Source organism: Pleurodeles waltl, chromosome 5 (genome assembly GCF_031143425.1).
Source record: "Pleurodeles waltl isolate 20211129_DDA chromosome 5, aPleWal1.hap1.20221129, whole genome shotgun sequence".
Lineage (NCBI taxonomy): Eukaryota > Metazoa > Chordata > Amphibia > Caudata > Salamandridae > Pleurodeles > Pleurodeles waltl.
The window spans coordinates 1,696,796,766-1,696,819,714 of record NC_090444.1 but is presented as its reverse complement, the minus strand read 5'-3'; the positions used below and the strand labels follow the sequence as shown (position 1 = coordinate 1,696,819,714).

Sequence of the window (22,949 nt, the reverse complement as noted above, 5' to 3'; positions counted from 1 at the left end):
TCCTAGTGATGGAACGTTCACGTCTCTTTCCAGTCACATGCGTGGGTTGACTGTCATAGGTATGTCTGGAAGCATCACAGTAAGGAGTCACCTATGGCCTAAAGATTAAGGTCACAGACCCTCACACTGAAAGTTGAGGGATCTACTCCAGATGTGTCCGTGGTCATTTTCCGTCTTTAATTTCATTTATATTTTGAAAGTTTAAGGTGTATACTCAAATGTGATCTCACTCTTTTTAATTCACAAATGCATTTTTCTTTTCAAATTGACCAGAATTATCTCATTCTAAGTATATCATTCATCAAAGCCTAAAAAACTGTCTATATCCCTCAAACTCTTTTCTCTTTCAGTCTTTTTCCCACTCACACACCCACTTAGACCCTTACGCACCCACTCACAGAGGCACCCACTCACATACACTGACGCACCCACTCACAGACCCACTCATTCATTGACGCACCCAGTCACAGACCCATTCACACTGTCACACATTCATTTATAGGCCCACTAAGACACCCACTCCCAGACCCACTCAGACCCTCACACCCTCACTCCCAGATCCACTCAGACACTGAGGCACTGACCCAGACATCACATAAGCCCTCAAACCTTCACACACCCACTCTCACACCCGGGCCCTGCAGCCAGTCCCTGCCACGCATGGCCTTTAGCTGTGCGGCATTGGGTGGTTATAGGAGGTTGACTGCAGGCCCTGCGGCCAAGCCCCGCCATGCACAACTGTAGCAGCAGTGGTTGAATTGATGTGTAGTAATTAAAATTAGCTTACTCTTAAAAAAAAAAAAAACATCGAAATTCACTGGAAAAAACAAGTTACAGGGGCGTTCTTGTTAGGAAATAGAATTTGTAAAAAACATAGAAATTCACTTTAAAAAAACAAAGGTTACAGGGACGTTATAGTTCGGTTCTGAATTTACTTGTACACAACCTAGAAATTCACCAGTTATAGTTAGTTATTTCAAGTAGCTAGAACTCATGCCCTACGGTAACTATAACTTACACCCTCGCCATGCACTGCTAATTACCCCAGATATTACAGCACTCGTGATATCTTTTATAACATCATTGATAGCATCATTGTAATATTTGTTGTAAATGTATTGATAAAAAACTGTGCATTGCAGTGGCTCGAATTATAGTTATCTTCCGGCACGAGTTATAGTTACTTGAAATAACTCTATAACTGGTAAGTTTCTAAGGTTTCGTACGAATAAATTCAGAACCTAACTATAACGTCCCTGTAAATGTTTTTTTAAGTGAAAATATATGTGCAGTGTTTGTTCAGAAACAATAGAACTACTGAAGTATAAATTCTTGTATTCACACTGCATTTGAGATTAAATACGAAGATACCCACTGTGATCGCGGTATGTTGGAGCAAGAGACACATGGAGAAACACCAGTCCGTTTTTGTTATCAATGATTTTATTACACAATGAAAGTGCTTTAAAACTTATTTAAATGTATTACGTGTTGCTTATGGAAAATTCAGCATTGAAAAAGGCAATTTGCTGCCGAAACGCTTCTGCTGTTGCTATTTATGAATAAAATGAATGCTACACTATCCGTAGAGTGCCCCGGTATCCTGTTGGAACTTTGTTTATTTACATATGACATGAAGCCACTAGCATGGACGGAGGCACCCGTTTGAAGGTGTTCAGCAGTTTTATGGTGGCATTTGGAATGTATGATTAATTTGAACTGCCAGAACCGGCGCAGACTACAGACATTGCGATGCCCGCCTGCATATGGCATTACTAAATGAATAAGTGAGTGCTACTAAGACCTCCCTTTCGGACTTGCATATCTCACAGGTTAGAATGCAGCAACGAGGAAAGCAGCTTTAATTAAATTCTTAAATTTATGCACAACTTTGGGTTATTTAGCAGCCAACAGTTTCCGAATTATAAAGACTGTGCAGTGTTTGTTCAGAAACAGTAGAACTACTGAAGTATCAATTCTTGTATTCACACTGCATTTGAGATTAAATACAAAGATACACACTGTGATGGCGGTATGTTGGAGCAAGAGACACACTGAGAAACAACAATCCGTTTTTGTTATCAGTGATTTATCACCCAATGAAAGTGCTTTAAAACGTATTTAACTGTATTACGTGTTGCTTACAGAAAATTCAGCATTGAAAAAGGCAAATTGCTGCCGATACGCGTCTGCTGTTGCTATTTATGAAAAAAAAGGATGCTACACTATCTGTAGAGTGCCCCGGTATCCTGTTTGAACTTGGTTTATTTATATATATATATAATCAGTGCGTGTAGGAAGCTGGCGAGGCGTGTGGTGGGTACCTAAGGTACTTACACCTTATACCTGGTCCAGGTATCCCCTCTTAGTGAAGTGTAGGCAGTGTCTAGAAGTCAGGCTCTCTAGAGGTAGCTGTGGATGAGCAGCCAAGGCTTATATACAAGACATGCAAAGCTCATGCAATACCACTGTAGTCACATAGCACTTACCCAGATGAAAGAAAATACTCCGTTGTACAAAATTAAAGGTACTTTATTTTCGGACACAATACCACAAAATATGGATGGGTAACCCTCCAATAGGAGGTAAGTAATACACTAAATATATATACTAGTAAACCGTAATAGGCATAGAAAAGGTTATAAAACAGTGCAGATAGCAATAACCAATAGTGACCCTAGGGGAGCCCAAACCATAGACTAAAAAAGATGGAATCCGAACACAGGACCCCCACCTAGGTAAGTGGAATGTGTAGATGGGAGTTGGAAGTAATAGAAAACCACAGAGGTAAGTAGCACAATATCCCCCAGCGACCAGGAAAGCAGAAGTAAATCACTGAAATGTCCCCAAGCCACCCAAAAGGAGGGAAACGAAGAAAAGACACCCATACAAGACTAGTTGAAACCAGCAGTAGATTCCTGGAGAAGAAGACCTGTGGAGAGAGGGGATCAAGTCCAAAGGTCTCAGTAGAGCCCAGGCGGAGTAGGAGCTACTACCCACCCAGCTGTGCTTGCAGGAGTTGGTCGACAGTGAGGAACAACAGGTCAGCACTGCAGCCTTGGAGCCGGATAAGAGTTCCTGATGAATGCAGTAGATGTCCCACGTTGGAGTGAAGATTGCAGATGGGTGTCGGTGCAGGAATGTCACCAACAAGCCTTAGCAAAGGCAGACTTGCAGTTAGGGGAAAAATGGTGCTGCCCGGGACCAGCAAGGCCCAGGAGGACTCAACCCAGGAGGGGGAGTCACAGGGACCCTCATGACACAGAGGACCCACAGGAGCGGCGGCAGCACCCACAGAACGGGGACACAGAAGTTGCAGCAGGAGCCCACGCAGCACTACAGAGAGGGACCCCACACTGGAGGAGAACCACGCAGAGGGCTGAGCGTTGCAGGAAGGAATGCTGGGACTGGAGTTATCCATCGCCTGAAGATCCCTTAGAGGAGATGCAAACAAGCCTTAGCAGCTTCAAGGGACGCTGTGAACACGGGTACTGTCCTGCGTAGTAAGGCAAAGGCTCACCTCCACCAAAGTTGGACAGCTAGCAGAGAGGACCAAGAGGACTACTCCAGGCCACCACCCATGGCGCAGGATCCATGCAGCTCAGGATGAGAGGAGATCCACGCAGCCGGTCATTGTTGCAGCAGGTGCCTGCTGATGCAGGGGAGTGACTCCTTCACTCCAAACGAGATTCCATCTTTTTCTTCTGCAGGCTAAAGAGTTGTTGTCTTCTGAGGATGCACAGCCGGGGAAATGTTGCAAAGCTGGCAGGAGCTGTGGAAACAAAGTTGCAGAAGAGTCTTCCTGGATTGCAGCGTTGTTGGTTCCTGGAGGGTCCATTTGTGGTTTCAAGTGGCCAGAAGTCGAAGTGGAAGTTGCAGAGGAGTCCTGCTGGAATCATTCAAGCCAAATCTGAGGATCCACCCAAGAAAGAGACCCCAAATAGTCCAGAAAGAGGTATTGGTCACCTAGCCAGGTAAGCACCCATAAAGAGGGGAAACTGACATTACCTGCCTGGCCTGGCCACACAGGTGCTCCCAGAGTTCCCTGCCAACCTTGGAAACAAGATGACAGAACCCAGGGACCCTCTGGAGGAGCTCTGAGCACCACCCCTGGGGTGGTGATGGACAGAAGAGTGGTCACTCCCCTTTCCATTGTTCATTTTCATACCAGAGCAGGGACTGGGGGTCCCTGAACCAGTGTGGACTGGTTTATGCACGGAGGGCACCAACTGTGCCCTTCAAAGCATGCCAGTGGCTTGGGGAGGCGACCCCTCCCAAGCCAGTCACACCTATTTCTAAAGGGAGAGGGTGTTACCTCCCTCTCCCAAAGGAAATCCAGTCTCCAAACTCATTCACTTCTCCTGCTGGCACACACTTCGCAAACTTCGGCAAATCTTCAGATGGATCCCAGCAGACTGCCACAGGACAGCCCAACACCTGAAGGCCCTCTGTTGGCTCCCAGTCGAGAAACGAATCACCTTCAAGTTACTCATCCACATGTACAAGGCCATTCACAACGCAGGACCAACCTACCTGAACCACCATATCTCCTTCCACACCCCGGCCAGATCTCTCCGCTCCACCCAGCTGGCCCTGGCCACCATCCCTTGCATTCATAAAACCACCGCCAGAGGACGATTCTTCACCTACGTCGCAGCAAAGTGCTGGAACAACCTCCCCCTGCACCTCAGACAAAGCCCATCGCTCACCATCTCCAGGAAGAACCTCAAGACTTGGTCCCCCTACCCACCAGCGCCTTCAGACCCTCATGGGTGAGTAGCCGCACTTTACAAAAACTGATTGATTGATTTTTCTGCCTCCCTGGGCTTATTCAGATCAAGCAGCAGGAGGGTAGAAACCTGTCTGAGGGGTGGTAGCAGCTTGGGCTGCCCAGAAAACCCTGTAAGACTGGTGGTAGAAATGCTGGGGGTCCTCTAAGGAGCCCCCAGAGTGTATGAAATCATACATCCAATACTTGCAATATGCAATAGTACTGGGGTATGATTCTGACATGTTTGATACCAAACATGCCCAGGTTCAGAGTTACCATTATGTAGCTCGAGATAGGTAGTGACCATTGTCCAGAACACATGTAAAAATGCGGCCCCACACTCACAAAGTCCAAGAAAATGAGCTTGGAGTTTGTGGGGGCACTTCTGCTAGTGCAGGGGTGCCCTCACACACAGGTACCTGCACTCTGCCCTCTGGGCTGAGAGGGCCTACCATAGGGGTGACTTACAGTGACCTGTAGTGAAAACGGGTGCATGCAACCGTTTCACGCAGACTGCAATGGCAGACCTGCAGAACCCTTTGCATGGGCCCCCTATGGGTGGCAGAATTATTGTTGCAGCCCATAGGGATCCCCTGGGACCCCAATGCCCTGGGTACCTAGCTACCATATACTAGGGACTTACATGGGGGTACCAGTATGTCCAGTTGTGGGGAGAAAAAGTTAGTTACCAAGTTAGTAGGGAGAGAGCATAATCACTGGGGTCCTGGTTAGCAGGATCCCAGTGAACACAGTCAAGCACACTGACAACAGGCAGAAAATGGGGGTAACCATGCCACGAAAGAGGGCACTTTCCTGCAGCCTGTTATTAATAACAGATGCACACAATTAAATAGCCTGCTTTTGAATGAATTTGTCCAAAGTTATATTTGTTCTGTTTGACATATCTGGTGCATTTCACAAAAGGTGGTGGCCAGTCAAATTCATCCAAAATTATGCCATGGGCCCTTGATAAATGACAAACAAAGATGGCTTTAATAATGCACATTATCAGCTTCTGCTTAAAATTCCTTGTTTATTTGATCAGGATAATTTACATGCACATCAGGCACCTCAACCTACATAAATGCATCAGTCAGTTTCATGGCAGAAACAGGATATTCTGCTGGACTTTTCACATTATGCCAGTGCTAAATGCAACACCCCTTCTCCATTTCTGATGCTTATTCCTGCTGTTTAGTCCCTAAGCCTCCCTGCCTCCCTTTTCCTAATAGGAATGTTTAGGTTCAGACTTTTTAAATCTTGATTGGTGCTCTAATAAAAAAATACACAAAGAGGCTGCAGATTGCCAGTAGCTTCTTTCTGGAGCAAGTCCCCGCTTTCCATTATTAAACTTTTTCCTCTCCTCTTTTTAGAGTAGTATTTGTTAGTTTCTGCTATTTCCTGATACCATTCGATAATAGAAATAGCTGTCATCAGCATCCTAGAACCTATTTGGTGGCCTCACCTTCGTAGTATCTCCCTTCACCTTCTAACCACTGAATCACCATTGTGGAAAGTCGCAGATGAAAAAGGATAGTGTGGTAAATATGACAGGCTGTGTTGCAAGGCACCCAGTGAAATGCAGTGATGTCTTTGAAAAGTAAAAGGTGAAGTGTTCCCAAAAGAATGTCATTATTCAAATGGGGAACTGACGGCATGGCGGATGGCTGGGATGATTTATTCATACAATTAAACTTCTATGAAATTTCTCATCATTTGTAGTGCGTTATTGAAAGGATTATCTTTTTTTCACTGTTGACAAGGGAATTGTAACTTCAGGAAGTTTCATCCCAGCATCAATTAAGGAGCAGCACTTGGCGAGCAACTGTAGTTAAGACTGGGCTTTGTGACATTGCCAACGTGTTTATCTTCCTGGATTGCTTCAAGCTGCATTCTCAGACTTTGTGCTGTTGGAGCGTGCATGTGCTGAGTGCTGGCATCAGAGAACAAACGGCACACCTAATTAAACTTTCTTTCACACTTTCTGAAATATTTTTATTGCTGACTTTATTTCTGGATTCTGCCGCATTTGGCATTTTGCTCTTGTTTTTTTTTTTTAATTTTTTGTTGTATTGGTAATTTTTTTTTACTGGTGGAAACTTGGGCACATATTTGTGTGTCAATGAATGGACTGCATAGTTTGTGTAAACTCAAGTAATTACAATGCAGAATGTCACAGCACCTCCATTTTTTCTTGTCATGTCCTGGTGAACCCAATATTAAGTGTGAAAAGTGGAATAAAGTTTTGGAGCACTATGCGTTTGTGGGTCATTTTTAAGTTCAGAAAGAAACTAAACAGTGACTGTCTACCGAAAATCAGTACCATTCTTGAGAGGTTTCATTTTGGAAAGCGGGTGCAAAGGGATGGCAAAATGATTAAGGATTACGTCACAGATTTAAGAAAACCTGCATGTATGTATAAGCTTAAGAAAGTAACAGAAGAAAGAATTCGGGACCAGTTCATGTTGGGGTGTAACATGTACGAGGTCAGAGAAGAATTGTGGTTAAAGGACAACCCTACTTTAGATGAAGTATTGGTAATAGCAGAGAAGATTGAACATTCACTGTAGTGTGTGGAAGTAATCATAAAGGACTCAAAACACGGCGTTACGTTCAAATCAACTGTGAAGGAAAAGAAAGTGAACACATCAAGGATGTACTTTAGGTGTGGAAGCAAAAATAATTTGGCCTATCACAAGGAATGTCCTGCAGTGAAAGCGGAATGCAGAAATTGTGGAAAAGGGGGACATTTTCAAAGTGAGTGCAAGCATTAGAAGAATGTTGTGGTAAAAAATGAGTTTAAAAACTGTGGGAAGAAGAATCACTCTCATAGTGAATGCAAAGGGAAGATGATGAAGTCAAAGAAGTATATGTTGGTGATGATAGTGAAGATGAGTTGGAGTGCGGGAAGATATTGTGTTTCAAGTTGGAAAAGGGAAAAAATGTCTCCCATTGAGGAAATCTTAGTTGAAGGGGAAAGGGTGACTCAGGGACTAAAATAACTATTGTGTCAAACAAGTTTTTTAAGGAACTGTATGAAAAAAGTAAGATTGCATAAACATGACATCAAACCTTATGCTTATGGTGGTAAACCTATAAAACTTGAAGGTTGTTTTATAGGTTTAGTTGAATATATGGAACAGTATGTTTCTGGGAAGATATATGTTTCCTCGTGGGGAGAGAGTATATTAAACTGGTTTAATCAAAAGGATTTATGGGTGATGCTAGATCCAAACAATGATCCTTCAATAATCCTGAGAGAAGTAGATCAAAGTATGCAAGTGGTTGGGAATTATGTTGTGAGTAAAAAGTTTGTCAGAAATCATATGTGAATTTCCCTTAGTGTTAAGACAAGATCTTGGATGTTTCAAAGGGTAAGTCCAGGGAATTAAGATAAGGAAGGATGTTCAACCTGTATGAAATAAGGTGCGCAATGTGCCCCTCCCAGTGAGAGAGGAGGTTAAGGCGAATCAGAAAAACTACAACGGGAGGGTATCATAGAAGTAGTTGAAGGAACTGTGTGGTTGGCACCAACTGTTGTAGCAAAGAAGGCTAATGGAGATTTATACCTGTGCGTGGATTTGAGGCAGTGAATCTGTTGTGTGGTAGTAAAGTATCCTATCCCCAGGATAGCAGACATGTTAACTTCTGTGAATGGTGCAATCTATTGATTTAAAATCGGCGTATCATCAGCTAGTCTTTGAAGAGAAATCTAAGGACCTTACCGCATTCATTACGTCTTTTGGTACATTCAGATATAAAAGAATTCCGTTTGGTTTGGTGTCTGCAGCTTCAGTTTTCCAATGAGCTATGGAGCGAGTATTAAAAGGATTGGAAGGTATAAGATTGTATCAGGATGATGTGGTGATAATTGGCTGTGAAGCAACATATGAGGATGAGTGCATGCTGAAGAGGTTTGAAGAGGCAAATGTGACCATTAAGGGTGAAAAATGTAAGTTTAAGCAGTCTTTTATTGAGTGTTTGGGACATGAAATTTCAGCTGGAGGAATCAAACCTAAAGCGTGTTTGGTCAGTGCTATTAATGGTTTAGCTTCTCCCACAAACAAGGAAGAATTATTAAAATTCCTTGGAATGGCTGAATATTACAGCAAATCTATTTTTATTTCTGCACAGAATAGTGAAATAATGTGAGAATTGTTAAGGAAAGGAAACAACTTTTTGTGGCATGAGAATTGTGGGCAAGAATTCAAGGGAAGAAAATCTGAACTGACTGCAGCTCCTAACCTGAGTAGTTTTGATCCCACCTTTAAATCTACCTTAATAACTGATGCAAGTTTGAAGGGTTTGGGGCTGTGCTCATTCATGGTGAGGGACAAGAGGAGAGAAATATTATGTTTGCTTCACAAATTTTAAGAGGACTTGAAAAAAGCTATTTGGTAATTGAGAGGGAGGCATTGGCTATCTCTTGGGCTGTACGAAAGATGTGAAAATTTTTGTGGAGCTGTGAATTTATCATCAGGACCGATCACAAGCCATCAAAAGATTTTTTTTGTAATAAAGGAATTGATGCCATATCTAGCAGGATCATCAAGTGGGTGATAGCTCTCCAAGATTACAGTTTGTCAGTTGAGTATATTCCTGGTGTGAGGAATATTGTTGCAGATTCTTTGTATAGATTGGTGAACTGGGTGAAGAAGAAGAGTATGGAAAATAAAGTACTAGAGAAGATGATTCTACTACAGTATGTTAAATTTATGAAGAGGTCATTTCTGAAGATAGATGGAGAGCAATAGTTGAGCCTGATGAGGTGTTTTAGAAGATTCTTAAACTTATTGATGGTGGATGGAGAAGGAAGAATGATGGCACTGGGGAGTGTGGAAAGTACTGGGGAGTTAATGATGAACTATCAGTGAAACAAGGGTTGCTAAGATTAGTGCCTCTGGATAGCTTGAAAAGTGAATTATTAGTCAAAGTGCATGAAGGTCATTTAGGGATATCCAAAACTAAAGAACAATTGAGATTGGTATTGGTGGCCTAGAATGGATGTGGAGGTGGAGAGATCTGTGAGGGATTATGTACAATGTGGTATTAGTGACAAAGGATTGAAACTGAGAAATCAAACTATGGTTGTGAGGAAGTTACAGAATGGACCGTGGCAGGCGGTAACGTTGGTTTACTTTAAGTCCTACACAGTCGAAGAATGGTATGATTTTTCCAATAGTTTTTATGGACTTGTTTTCAAGGTGGCCAGAAGTAACATTTACTCGTGGGATTGAGACTAAAAGGGTTTGTGGACTTTCTTAAGAATGTCATGCGGAGAGAGGTATACCTGAGGTATTTCTAAATGACAATGATGTTCAATTGGTTTCAATAGAAATTGAGTTATTTTTAAAGAAACATGGGATTAAAAATTAAAGTTCTGCACTCTACCATCCAGAGAGCGATGACATAGTAAAGCAGTTTAGTAGAGTGTTGAAAGAAACTGTTCAGGTGGCTAGGAGTTTGGGACTGGAGTGGAAAGATGAAGTGTGTAGGAAGATGGAAGTGTACTGGTTAACTCCACACTCGCAGACTGGAAACTCCCCTTTTGAGTTATTCAGAGGAAGGAAACCTAATAGTATGGTCTCTCCCTCTTGGGTAAATGCTAAGGTTAAAAATGAGAATTGACATGAGGATGATTGGTGGGAAAGAGAAATGAGAAGGATGGAGGACAGAAAGAAGTGGTTTGATGAACGGAAAAAAGTGAAAATAACTAAAGTGAAAGTGGGTGATTGGGTGAGAATCAGAAGGCCGGGTGTTACATCAGGTGGTAAATATTCAGGTCCAATAAAAGTGATTAAACTGTTTAAAAGTCAGCTCAGTGATTCACACACTTGGATTCTTAATAGAGTGGTGGTGATGAAAAGAGATGGAGCTGGGAAAACTTCAGATGACATTGGGGAAAACTGCATATGACTTGAATAAAAAAAAATGAAGAGAATGAAAATAGAGTGGTGATAAGAAGGAGTAGTATAAATGTTAAAGGACCTTACTTGAAGGAATATTGTAGAGAGTGATTGTAGCCCCAGAGTATTCCCCAAGGTAGTCATTAATATAAATGTGACATATAATATGTACCATTCTTATCTTGCTGTTTATATGTACATAGTTTGATGTTATGCTAATTTTACATTTACAGATAATATAGGGCCAGATGTATGAAGCATTTTTTGGGACGCAAACGGCCCACTGGGCCATTTGCGACTGGAAAAATGCCTTTGTCTTTGTACCAAAAGCAAAATGTGACTTAGTAACTTGTTTACGGAATTGCGTTTTACCTTTGCTATTCGGTATTAGGCAGGTGCGTGTTTAGGGCATCCCCTCCTAATACTGAATGGCACTGGCATGAATGAATGTTTTGCAACCGTGAACATGGTCGCAAAAAAGTCGCTGTTACCACCAACTTCAAGTTAATGGTAGCCCATTCTCAAATGAGAAGGGCTCCCCAGGGACCTCTTCCCCTTTGTGAATGGAAGTGTAAATATTTTTTCAAAGCAGGTAGTGGTCCCAAGGTCCACTGCCTACTCTGAAAAAACGAAAAGAAAACTTTTCATTTTTTTGTTTAAAATGCATCCCATTTCCCTTTCAGGAAAACGCAGTGCATTTAAAAAAAAAAATCTGCTTTATTTAGAAGCAGTCATAGACCTGGTGATCTGCTGTCCCCAGCAGGCCACCATCTCCTTGAGTGCCACCATTCCCAGTGGGGTCGCAGAATGCTGTGATAGGTCTTTGTGATCCCATTGGGAATCGCCAAATGTGTCTGAGACACATTTGTACATTTCATTTTGAAAGTCTCTAATTGCGACTTGCAAAATGTCGCAGTTTAGAGACTCGCAAAATGAAATGGACCTACATCTGGCCCATAGTGTTATGTCTTTTTGCTAATTTTCTTTACATATTTTTTTGTGGAATGTTTGTGATAGAATGTTTCTTGTTCAAATGTATATTTATGTTGTTAGAATGTTATTTGTTAGAAAAAGGGAGGTGTGGTAACTGACAGACTGTGTTGCCAAGGCATCCACTTAAATGCACTGATGTCATTAGAAAGTGAAAGGTGAAGGGTTCCTCAAAGAATGCAATTATTCAAACAGGGAACTGATGGCAAGGTAGATGGCTCTGATGATTTAATCATACAATTAAACTTCTATTAAATCTCTCTTCCTTTGAAGTAAGTTATTGAACAGATTATCTTTTCTACATGTGGATTTTGCTTTCTCTTTTTTCTTCCTCCTTTGTTTCGCTGAGTTTGTGACATCTGCCTTCAAAGCGGTCTTCGACATTTACAAAGTACCATTAAATTATTGTTTTAGATCTTTCTCTTTGGCCTGTTAATAATGAAATCTCTGCCAGGAGAGCTGCCATAGCTACATCACTCTTAATATTGTTTTGAATGATCTCTTAGCCGGTTCTAATAAATTTCATCCCATAATCTATGCAGGGGATATACCCTATATCCGTCTTGAAAAAGTTTCAAAACTTATGATGATGAGGAAGCACCTTGTTTATTCATATACATTTTTTGAACTACACTTCCCTGGGTACCTTACACCTAATGAGCGGCTACCTTGTCTGTGGGGTGAGATATTGTCTACATTCTATGCCTCTTTTGGGATGGGGGTGAAGGATACAATACATCTAATTGATGGATTCTACATATGAGCTACAAGGCAATTCATTCAAATTTTTTTGGACACTTTGCAATCACATCATGTACAGTCTATGGGTTAATTTTAGTTGTGGTGTGTTATGCAAAAGAATAGGATTTGTTAACATTCACATTTATTGTAACATATGCTGTCTAAGCTGGTGATGCATGGCTATCAGTTGTTGATACTGCTTTAGTTTGTGCTGGAATAACTGCGTAGCATGGTGGATAGTGTATGAACGCCGTTAACAATTCCCATGTATGCCCTTGTAATATGAATGAAGCAATTCTACCAGTTGCCTGCAGATGTGGTAGTTCCCCAGTAAATCACTTGATATGTTCATAATGTGTAATGGGTATTTCTTGCTTCTGATTTCAGTGGGGGAACAATAGGCTTGTACCTCAGAAAATATCCTGTGTAAGCTACGCAGACACTATGAATGAGAATGTGGTCTTCATAGTATATATTGTGCTTACAACTACCATGAGCATTATTTCTACATATGTGCATGACTTGCACAAAGGGAAGAGGCAGCACAGATATCGACAAGGGACAGTGTTGGATCAGCCTGACTCTGGTTTGATGTTGTTTTTTGATAAACTCAAAGCCTTTTGGGAATGTTAGTTTTACTTTAAGCTGATGTTGAAATGAGTGCTGTTGGATATTTTGAATATTGAGGTAAATGACTAAAGCATAATCCGAGCTTCCAGTCCTGACATAGAATCTGATTTGTGATGTCCCACAGTGATGCCTGGTGTTTGTGAGACTTGGGTGAAGTTGTGTTTTGTAGATAACCAGAAAAAAGACCTATAACGAATTTTGTTTAGAAATCCATGTCCTTAAATATTTGGACAAAAGTAAAATTCCATTATGAAAATGCCCAAAACTAAGCACGTCTGAGGATTTTTCGTGGCTGAGCCCAGTCTGCTTCTACGTAATTATCATTTACTGACTAGCAAAGTATTTTAATTTATTCTAAAAATAAATTACATGCACCTATATTGTTGTTACAGAAGTGGAAAATTTGTGGATCCAATCAATGGAACCCTTCCTTCCTACCAGAGTGCGCCAGACGAGGAGCCACCACAGAAAAAAACACCAGGTAATAGAGAATTTGTTGGCATTGTTATCTTAATTATTTTAAGACTTTAAATAAAATAAGCCCAGTCGAAGGCACTAATGCTTGTCTTTTGTAGATGTCTCTGTGGTCTTTTGTAGACCTCCATAAAGTGGCATAATTTTGACAAAATAGCCATAGTTGTTTAGTGAAAAAAAATCCCATATCTTAGATTTCGGGAGTTACATTTAAGACGTAGATAATAAGGTGACCTGAAAACTTTGTCGCAATATTATGTTCCGACCTCTTACACAATCCCCTGTAGATGAACTTTAACATACGCAAAAAGGCAAAAATCTTGGCACGTCACCTGTAACTGTCCTTCATTTGATCTGAGATATTTTCACATGCTTGAACTATTCCCTGTCATCAAACTTAAAATCCCCTGGAGTTTAGGTAAGCAGTAAACATTGTTAAAATGGCTATTGCCCTATAACATTTAGTAGCACATTCTTATAGTTGAAAAGGACCCAAACTTTAACCTAGCAAGTGAATGCACCAGTAAAATCATGCCTACTAGAGGCCACAATTGCTTAGATTTTCTACTGAATTTCGAGTAGGACAGAATTCCTGGGCAGAGCTCTCCCTCTATCCTCAGAAAATTAGTATTTCATGTTTTTACCTTCCCTGCACGACCTCCTAAACCCAGCTTCAACCTCCACTTCACAGTGAGTTGTTTCTTGGCAGCTTGTCTACTGGGCCAGAGGAAATTCAATTCAGGGTGCTACCTTCTCTTTGTAAAAAACGAGAATCTCTTGCTAAATCAGTTCGACATGTGGCTTAAAAAAGGTATTGGCTGTTGATCCGCACCTCAACTGCATTAACTGCAAAATATAAAACATCAGTATTTGAAGTCTATAAATCGTTGCATTTTAAATTCTGTGTGACAAACAAGTGCATAGCTTTTTCTCTACACGAGTACAAGAGAGATATCCCTTCCTCAGTGAATGCTACCGTTTGAGTCTGTGAGCAGTGACCATTTGGAATCTTTTTCCAAAATGGTGCAGATGAAAAAGCACCTGGATGTGCCTGGGGTATTCCTTACCTCTTCCTTATAAAAGCAAACACCCTTTCTTGATCCTCTGATCATGCTTTTGGCACTGTGACCCCCAAAATGATGTTCTATAGTTTGGTCACAATTTTACAGTGACATTTCCCAAGAGTCATCAAAGATTACTTGTATGTTTTTAACTTTGATGGACAAAACGTCTTTATCAAAAAGGCAAGATCATAATTTTTATTAGCATTTAGCCACAGGCAGCTTTTTCTCTTCAAGAATGTAGTCCTTCAAAGGTTGCTGGGTAAATCGGAGTATTGATCTTGTTCCCCTTACCTTCTTCCACTGTGTAGCATCTGCTTACCTTTGAAAGTACAACTCAATGCCTGAGGATTTCATATAGGGCCTCTATATAGTTGTTGAATCTACATGGTAACAAATGTAACACTTGAGAAATCCCTTTTACAGAACCTGTGGGTGGAGATCTAAATGTTTTTTTTCCAGCCACCTCAAAATAGTATCTGGAACCCTTTCATCCATCCACCCTCCCACATATATTCAAGCTAATGTAACAACTGTGCATGGCCCACATTGATGAATGCCTCAGCAGTCCTCTGTGGATAGGTTTCCATTGTCGCTCCCTTGTACACGACTGCATAAACTGCCTCTCGTAGCAGATTATGTAGCAGCAGAAGGGACTGTTGACACTGGAGGCTCTTGCCTACAAACATATTTTTATTAATGACAACTAATTATAATAGCATACAAAACAAAATTGTTCCCTCATGCCGAGCACTAACTCTGCTCTCAATTTGTCCTGCATCTGATCTGCTTCCCTCTCCATAATTCCAAGTGGAACCTCTGACATATCTGCCTTCAATATTGTTGTAGCCCAAATACAAAATAAGATACTATTGTTTGTTGTAAAAAAAATGGACAACATTTACTGTCTCACAAAACAACCCTCACATTCAATATTTGATAGGAAAAAAACAAAAATGTTACATTGCTTAAGGATAGTAAAACTGATACTGCCTAAAAAAGATACCTTCTGGAGTAGTCAAGTATGCCTTGTGTTCACTGTTGTAAACCAGTAGATGTCCTGAGCAAAAATACCAATTGGTAATTCTTCAGTCAATATCTTTTGGGGAAAATCAAAGCCAGAAGCTAATACAAGCCTATTTACATTCACAAACCACATATCACTTAACTTGTTTTTGTCACACTTATTTTTGAAGATAAAATACTTCTAATAAAGAATAGGAATGCAAACCTAGCTTAATATATGCACCATAATTCCAGACGATAAAGCAGCTTTATAATCCTTTAATTTCCTGTGCAGCAGGCTAATATATGTGAGGATCAAATACTACTCTGTGCTGCTACAGGTTATGTGTTGCAGGTTATAAAACCTGAGGCAGCCTAAACAAATAAAAAATGTGTTAATTCTTCCAATAGGTAATTTTATAGATTATACATTACCCATTGACAGTCACCGCTGGGTAGGTATAGTTAGGACAATGTTTCCATAGGAAAATCATTTTTTGTTTTCTTAATACATTTGGTGCCGTTTGACAAATCTTCACAACCTTTAGGCACAGCTTAAGACCAAACCGCTGAAATGATTTGCACCATATTTAGCAAAAGTTAGATCTTGGTCCAGAAAGAATGCTTTTTGTGATTTTGTGTAAATCTGTTCAGCAGTTTTTGAGAAATTAATGCTCTAAGAATCTGAAAGGAAGATCTGCGGACCTGAAATATCTCGTGGAGAGATCTGATTGGCTGCCACCACATTACAACGTTGTGGCAGCAGCCATATTAGGACTTGGGACTCGGTCCTAAAAAAGACATAAGGGGGCAGGATAAAAATACCCTGATCCCATAGGCCTGGTGGCGGGGTCTTAGAGGGACCCCACCTGGGGCCAAAACGTTTTTTTTTGTTTTTTTTTAAATTGCAGCTGTGAATTCTTGGAGTATCTGCAGTAAAATTGGAAAATAAAAAGCGCTATATGGTAAAAATAAAAAAATGCCAGGGGTACATATGAAATTTAGGGGGAGAGGGCATATTGGCCCCTTCCCTAAGCTTCCTAAGTAGCCATGGGGACCCCATCCCCAGGGGCTGACACTTCAATGAACAGGTGTGTGGGAGCACATAGCTCCCCACTCGCCAAGCCAAAAAAGGTTCCAGGGACCCCATGCCCCCAGCTGACATGTTTATAAAAGGGAGGGGAGAGCATCGTTCTTCTCTACAATCCTATAAAAGGACCCAGGTTTAGGAAAGTGCCCCTTTTGTCATAGTTACCCCCCACACACTTTTTGCCTGGTATTGATGCTAACTTGACTGAGTGTGTGCTGGGATCCTGCTAACCAGGCCACATCACTAGTGTCCTTTCCCTAAATGTTACCTTTATTTCCACAGTTGGCACAACCCTGGCACACAGATAAGTCCCTTGTAAAAGTTACCAGTGGTATCAAGGGCTCTGTGGCCAGGGAGGGTCCCTAAGGGCTGCAGCATGTATTGTGCCACCCTAAGGGACCCCTCACCAAACACATGCACACTGCCATTGCAGATTGTGTGTGCTGGTGGGGAGAAAAAGGTAAAGTCGACATGGCATCCCTCTCAAGGTGCCATGCCCGCAAACCACTGCCTGTGGCAAGGTAAGTCACCCCTCTAGCAGGCCTTACAGCCCTAAGGCAGGGTGCACTAGATCACAGGTGAGGGCATAGCTACATGAGCAATATGTACCTAAAGTGTCTAAGTCCATTTTTAGACATTGTAAGTGCACTGTGGCCATGTTAAGTACATGGGCTGGGAGTCTTTCATCACGATCTCCACAGCTCCATGATGGCTTCACTAAAGACTGGGAAGTTTGATATCAAACTTCTCTGCACAATAAATCCACACTGATGCCAGCATTGGATGTATTGTAAAATGCACCCAGAGGGTCCCTTATGTTTTACCCAACCCTTTAGTGCAGGACTGACCAGTCTGGGTCAGCTTGCCACTAACAGACAAGTTTCTGACTCCATGGGTTGAGAGCCGTTCTGCTCTCTGGGTTCAGAAACAAAGCCAGTCCTGGGTGGAGGCACTACCCACCTCCCCCTTGCAGGAACTGTAAGACTTGGTGGTAAACCTCAAAGGCTCAGGCCTCCTGTTACAGTGCCCCAGGGAACTCCAGCTAGTGGAGATGCCTGCCCCCCAGACCATGCCTGCCCCCCAGACCAAGCCCCACGTTTGGCGGCAAGTCCAGCAGGAAAATTAGGAAAAACAAGGAGGAGTGACCACTTCAGATGGGACCACTTCTTAGGTGTCCAAAGCTAAAGTGACCACCAACTTGCAGAATCCTCCATCAAATAGGGACCAATAGGGTTAGGAATGTGACCACTCCCCAAAGGGAGTGGGCACGTGTGAGAAAGTAGCCTCTTTCTAGCCTTGTTACCCCCACTTTTGGCCTGTTTGTGAGTGTATGTCAGGGTATTTTCACTGTCTCACTGGGATCCTGCTAGCCAGGGCCCAGTGCTCATAGTGAAAACCCTATGTTTTCAGTATGTTTGTTATGTGTCACTGGGACCCTGCTAGCCAGGACTCCAGTGCTCATAAGTTTGTGGCCTATATGTATGTGTTCCCTGTGTAATGCCTAACTGTCTCACTGAGGCTTTGCTAACCAGAACCTCAGTGGTTATGCTCTCTCATTTCTTTCCAAATTGTCACTAACAGGCTAGTGACCAATTTTACCAATTTACATTGGCTTACTGGAACACCCTTATAATTCCCTAGTATATGGTACTGAGGTACCCAGGGTATTGGGGTTCCAGGAGATCCCTATGGGCTGCAGCATTTCTTTTGCCACCCATAGGGAGCTCTGACAATTCTTACACAGGCCTGCCACTGCAGCCTGAGTGAAATAACGTCCACGTTATTTCACAGCCATTTACCACTGCACTTAAGTAACTTATAAGTCACCTATATGTCTAACCTTTACCTGGTAAAGGTTAGGTGCAAAGTTACTTAGTGTGAGGGCACCCTGGCACTAGCCAAGGTGCCCCCACATTGTTCAGGGCAAATTCCCGGACTTTGTGAGTGCGGGGACACCATTACACACGTGCACTACACATAGGTCACTACCTATGTGTAGCTTCACAATGGTAACTCCGAATATGGCCATGTAACATGTCTATGATCATGGAATTGCCCCCTCTATGCCATCCTGGCATAGTTGGCACAATCCCATGATCCCAGTGGTCTGTAGCACAGACCCTGGTACTGCCAAACTGCCTTTTCAGGGGTTTCACTGCAGCTGCTGCTGCTGCCAACCCCTCAGACAGGTTTCTGCCCTCCTGGGGTCCAGCCAGGCTTGTCCCAGGATGGCAGAACAAAGGACTTCCTCTGAGAGAGGGTGTTACAACCTCTCCCTTTGGAAAATGGTGTGAAGGCAGGGGAAGAGTAGCCTCCCCCAGCCTCTGGAAATGCTTTCATGGGCACAGATGGTGCCCATTTCTGCATAAGCCAGTCTACACCGGTTCAGGGACCCCTCAGCCGTGCTCTGGCGTGAAACTGGACAAAGGAAAGGGGAGTGACCACTCCCCTGACCTGCACCTCCCCTGGGAGGTGCCCAGAGCTCCTCCAGTGTGCTCCAGACCTCTGCCATCTTGGAAACAGAGGTGCTGCTGGCACACTGGACTGCTCTGAGTGGCCAGGGCCAGCAGGTGACGTCAGAGACTCCTTCTGATAGGCTCCTTCAGGTGTTGCTAGCCTATCCTCTCTCCTAAGTAGCCAAACCCTCTTTTCTGGCTATTTAGGGTCTCTGCTTTGGGGATTTCCTTAGATAACGAATGCAAGAGCTCATCCGAGTTCCTCTGCATCTCTCTCTTCACCTTCTGCCAAGGAATCGACTGCTGACCGCGCTGGAAGCCTGCAAAACTGCAACAAAGTAGCGAAGACGACTACTGCAACTCTGTAACGCTGATCCTGCCGCCTTCTCGACTGTTTTCCTGGTGGTGCATGCTGTGGGGGTAGTCTGCCTCCTCTCTGCACTAGAAGCTCCGAAGAAATCTCCCGTGGGTCGACGGAATCGTCCCCCTGCAACCGCAGGCACCAAAGAACTGCATCACCGGTACCTTGGGTCTCCTCTCAGCACGACGAGTGAGGTCCCTTGAATCCAGCAACTCTATCTAAGTGACTCCCACAGTCCAGTGACTCTTCAGTCCAAGTTTGGTGGAGGTAAGTCCTTGCCTCCCCACGCCAGACTGCATTGCTGGGAACCGCGACTTTTGCAGCTACTCCAGCCTCCGTGCACTTCCGGCGGAAATCCTTTGTGCACAGTCCAGCCTGGGTCCATGGCACTCTAACCTGCATTGCACGACCTCCTAAGTTGTCCTCCGGCGACGTGGGACTCCTTTGTGCGACTTCGGGTGAGCACTGTTTCACGCATCCTCGTAGTGCCTGTTTCTGGCACTTCTGCGGGTGCTGCCTGCTGCTGAGAGGGCTCCTTGTCTTGCTCGACGCCACCTCTGTCCCCAGACGAAATTGGTGACATCCTGGTCCCTCCTGGGCCACAGCAGCATCCAAAAACCCTAACCGCACGATTTGCAGCTAACAAGGCTTGTTGGCGGTCTTTCTTCAGGAAAACACTTCTGCACGACTCGCCACGGCGTGGGGGATCCGTCCTCCAAAGGGGAAGTTCCTAGCCCTTGTCGTTCCTGCAGAATCTTCAGCTTCTACTGTCCAGTAGCAGCTTCTTTGCACCCACAGCTGGCATTTCCTGGGCATCTGCCCATCTCCGACTTGCTTGTGACTTTTGGACTTGGTCCCCTTGTTCCACAGGTACCCTCGACTGGAAATCCATCGTTGTTGCATTGCTGATTTGTGTCTTTCCTGCAGAATTCCCCTATCACGACTTCTGTGTCCTTTGGGGAACTTTAGTGCACTTTGCACTCACTTTTCAGGGTCTTGGGGTGGGCTATTTTTCTAACCCTTACTATTTTCTAATAGTCCCAGCGACCCTCTACAAAGTCACATAGGTTTGGGGTCCATTCGTGGTTCGCATTCCACTTTTGGAGTATATGGTTTGTGTTGCCCCTATCCCTATGTGTCCCCATTGCATCCTATTGTAACTATACATTGTTTGCACTGTTTTCTAATACTATTACTGCATATTTTGGTATTGTGTACATATATCTTGTGTATATCTGCTATCCTCATACTGAGGGTACACTCTGAGATACTTTGGCATATTGTCATAAAAATAAAGTACCTTTATTTTTAGTATATCTGTGTATGGTGTTTTCTTATGATATTGTGCATATGACACTAGTGGTACTGTAGGAGCTTCACTCGTCTCCTAGTTCAGCCTAAGCTGCTCTGCTAAGCTACCATTATCTATCAGCCTAAGCTGCTAGACACCCTATACACTAATAAGGGATAACTGGGCCTGGTGCAAGGTGTAAGTACCCCTTGGTACTCACTACAAGCCAGTCCAGCCTCCTACAGCACGGGAAGGGTGTAGCCAGCCTCAGGGACTGTGGCCATTAGCTACTGCCCCCTGACCCCTGTAACACCCTAAATATAGAACCTTACTCACCAGATTCCTGGTGACCTCAGAAGAAAGAAGAAGGACTGTTAAGGCAAACCCAGCAGTGAAGACTCCACACGACAACTGACTTAGCCCCAGGCCTACCAGCCTGTCTGCAGTGTCAGAGACCACTGCTCCAAGAAGGTGATGCATCCTGCAGGACCAGTGACCACTACAAACCCCCAGAGGACTGACTGGCCAGCAGAGGAGCAAGAACTCCCGAGGACAAAAGCCCTGCCATAAGTAATCACCAAAAGAACTTTAGACTCTCTCTGGATCCGCAAGCATTGTCCACTCTGCGCCCCACGCCCTGGCCCCAGTCCAGGTAGCCCATCGGTTCAGAGAAGGTCCCCAGGTGATTCTGACCTCGAGTCCACCCTGAGTTGAATCCTCCTGGCCAACCCAACGGCGCCTGCTGCCTTAATCCGGAGGACCCCTCTGAGCGCGACCAGATCCCAGGAAGATACCCAACACCCAAGGAGACCCCTGCACCCGTACCCCCGGCCTTGGGGAATCTGACCTACAGTCCAGCAATGTCCAGAGTGCACCTCTCCTGCCTGTCTACCCTTTGGTTTCCCAGAATCGTCCCCCTGGACCCAGCCTGCAGCATCTTTTTTGACCCCTATGGTCAATAGATAGAAAACATTTTGACCCAGCTCTGGGTTTGCACCCTGCAACCAGCCGCCCCTGTGCTGCTCGCTAAGTGTATGTGTTGGTGTAGACCTGTGGCCACCCCAGTGCTCCTGTATAACCTCCAGGTGTGCTCCCTGAGGACGTGGGTACTTATCTGCCTGCAGATCTTCTTTGAGTGCTCCCAGTCTCTATAGGATCCCATTCTAAACCCAAAATCAACTTTGACTTCTACACCTGGCCAGCCCTGGGTTGCTGGTGGTGCATGTTTGGGGTCAACTTGAACTTTGACCTGTGAACATCCTAACCCCTCGAGACTGAAACTGTAAGTCAAGTAGTTACCTTCAAAACATACTAATTATTTTCCTGCCCTTGGACTGCATTGGCTCCTGTCAATTTTTGAAATAGAAAATTGCTACTTATTTGTAAACTGCTTTATCTGCTAAAACCAAACAAAGTACACTTGATTCATATGCTCGATACCTACTTACAACTGTACTCACCAGCAACAAAGTTGTTCTAGTAAGTAACAAAATATATATTTGCTATATAAAAACAATTGACATGAAGTTAGTCATTGAGTGTATGTCTCGTTTCCTGTCTGTGCGTGTACAGCAAATGCTTTGCACTACCCTCTGATGAGCCCAATTGCTTGACCACACTACCAGAGTGCATAGGTATTATTTACTCTGGCCTCTGGGGAATCCCAGGACGCTATGCACACTATACCTCATTTTGGTGTAGTATTTACAGAGCCAGCTTCATACACTGGGTATCCCATGTCCCAGGCCAATATTTCGGTGATAGGGAGGGGACCACTCTGCCCCCCTCCCTGAACTTTGAAAAGCCCAGTGAGCACCATCCCTCTGTGCTGTATGGAAGTTAAAAGGGAGGGAGGTCACGTGGCTTCCTCCCTGAGTCAGTAAAGGCCCCGGGGAAGCTCATCACCCCAAAGAATCTCAATTAGTCCCTGGGAGCCCACCTCGGCACAGAGTAGATTACCTGCGCCCTGCAGTGCGGACAGGGAAAGCTTGTCTGCTCTCAGCTGACAGGAAATTTTAAAATGCTGCCACCGGGTAGGAGCAGACCTCTGTTTCCATTACCACAGTTCCGCAGACAGGGAAACAAATATTGCTCCCACCCTAAAAGAGCATGCAAAAACAGCTGCTCCCTCCACCACTACGCAGAGAGCCCTGGGACTATGAAATAAGGAGGC

General features: G+C 43.7%; 1 protein-coding gene across 6 annotated transcripts in view; it reads left to right on the top strand.

Moving 5' to 3' along the window:
- ITSN2 (intersectin 2) overlaps nt 1–22,949 on the top strand; it is a 1,003,157-nt gene that overhangs the window by 306,050 nt on the left and 674,158 nt on the right. For all 6 annotated transcript variants that reach the window (XM_069236034.1, XM_069236039.1, XM_069236035.1 and 3 more), the window contains one exon: nt 13,431–13,519. In XM_069236034.1, coding sequence (XP_069092135.1) covers nt 13,431–13,519 — 89 coding nt within the window. The remainder of the gene's footprint in view (nt 1–13,430; nt 13,520–22,949) is intronic.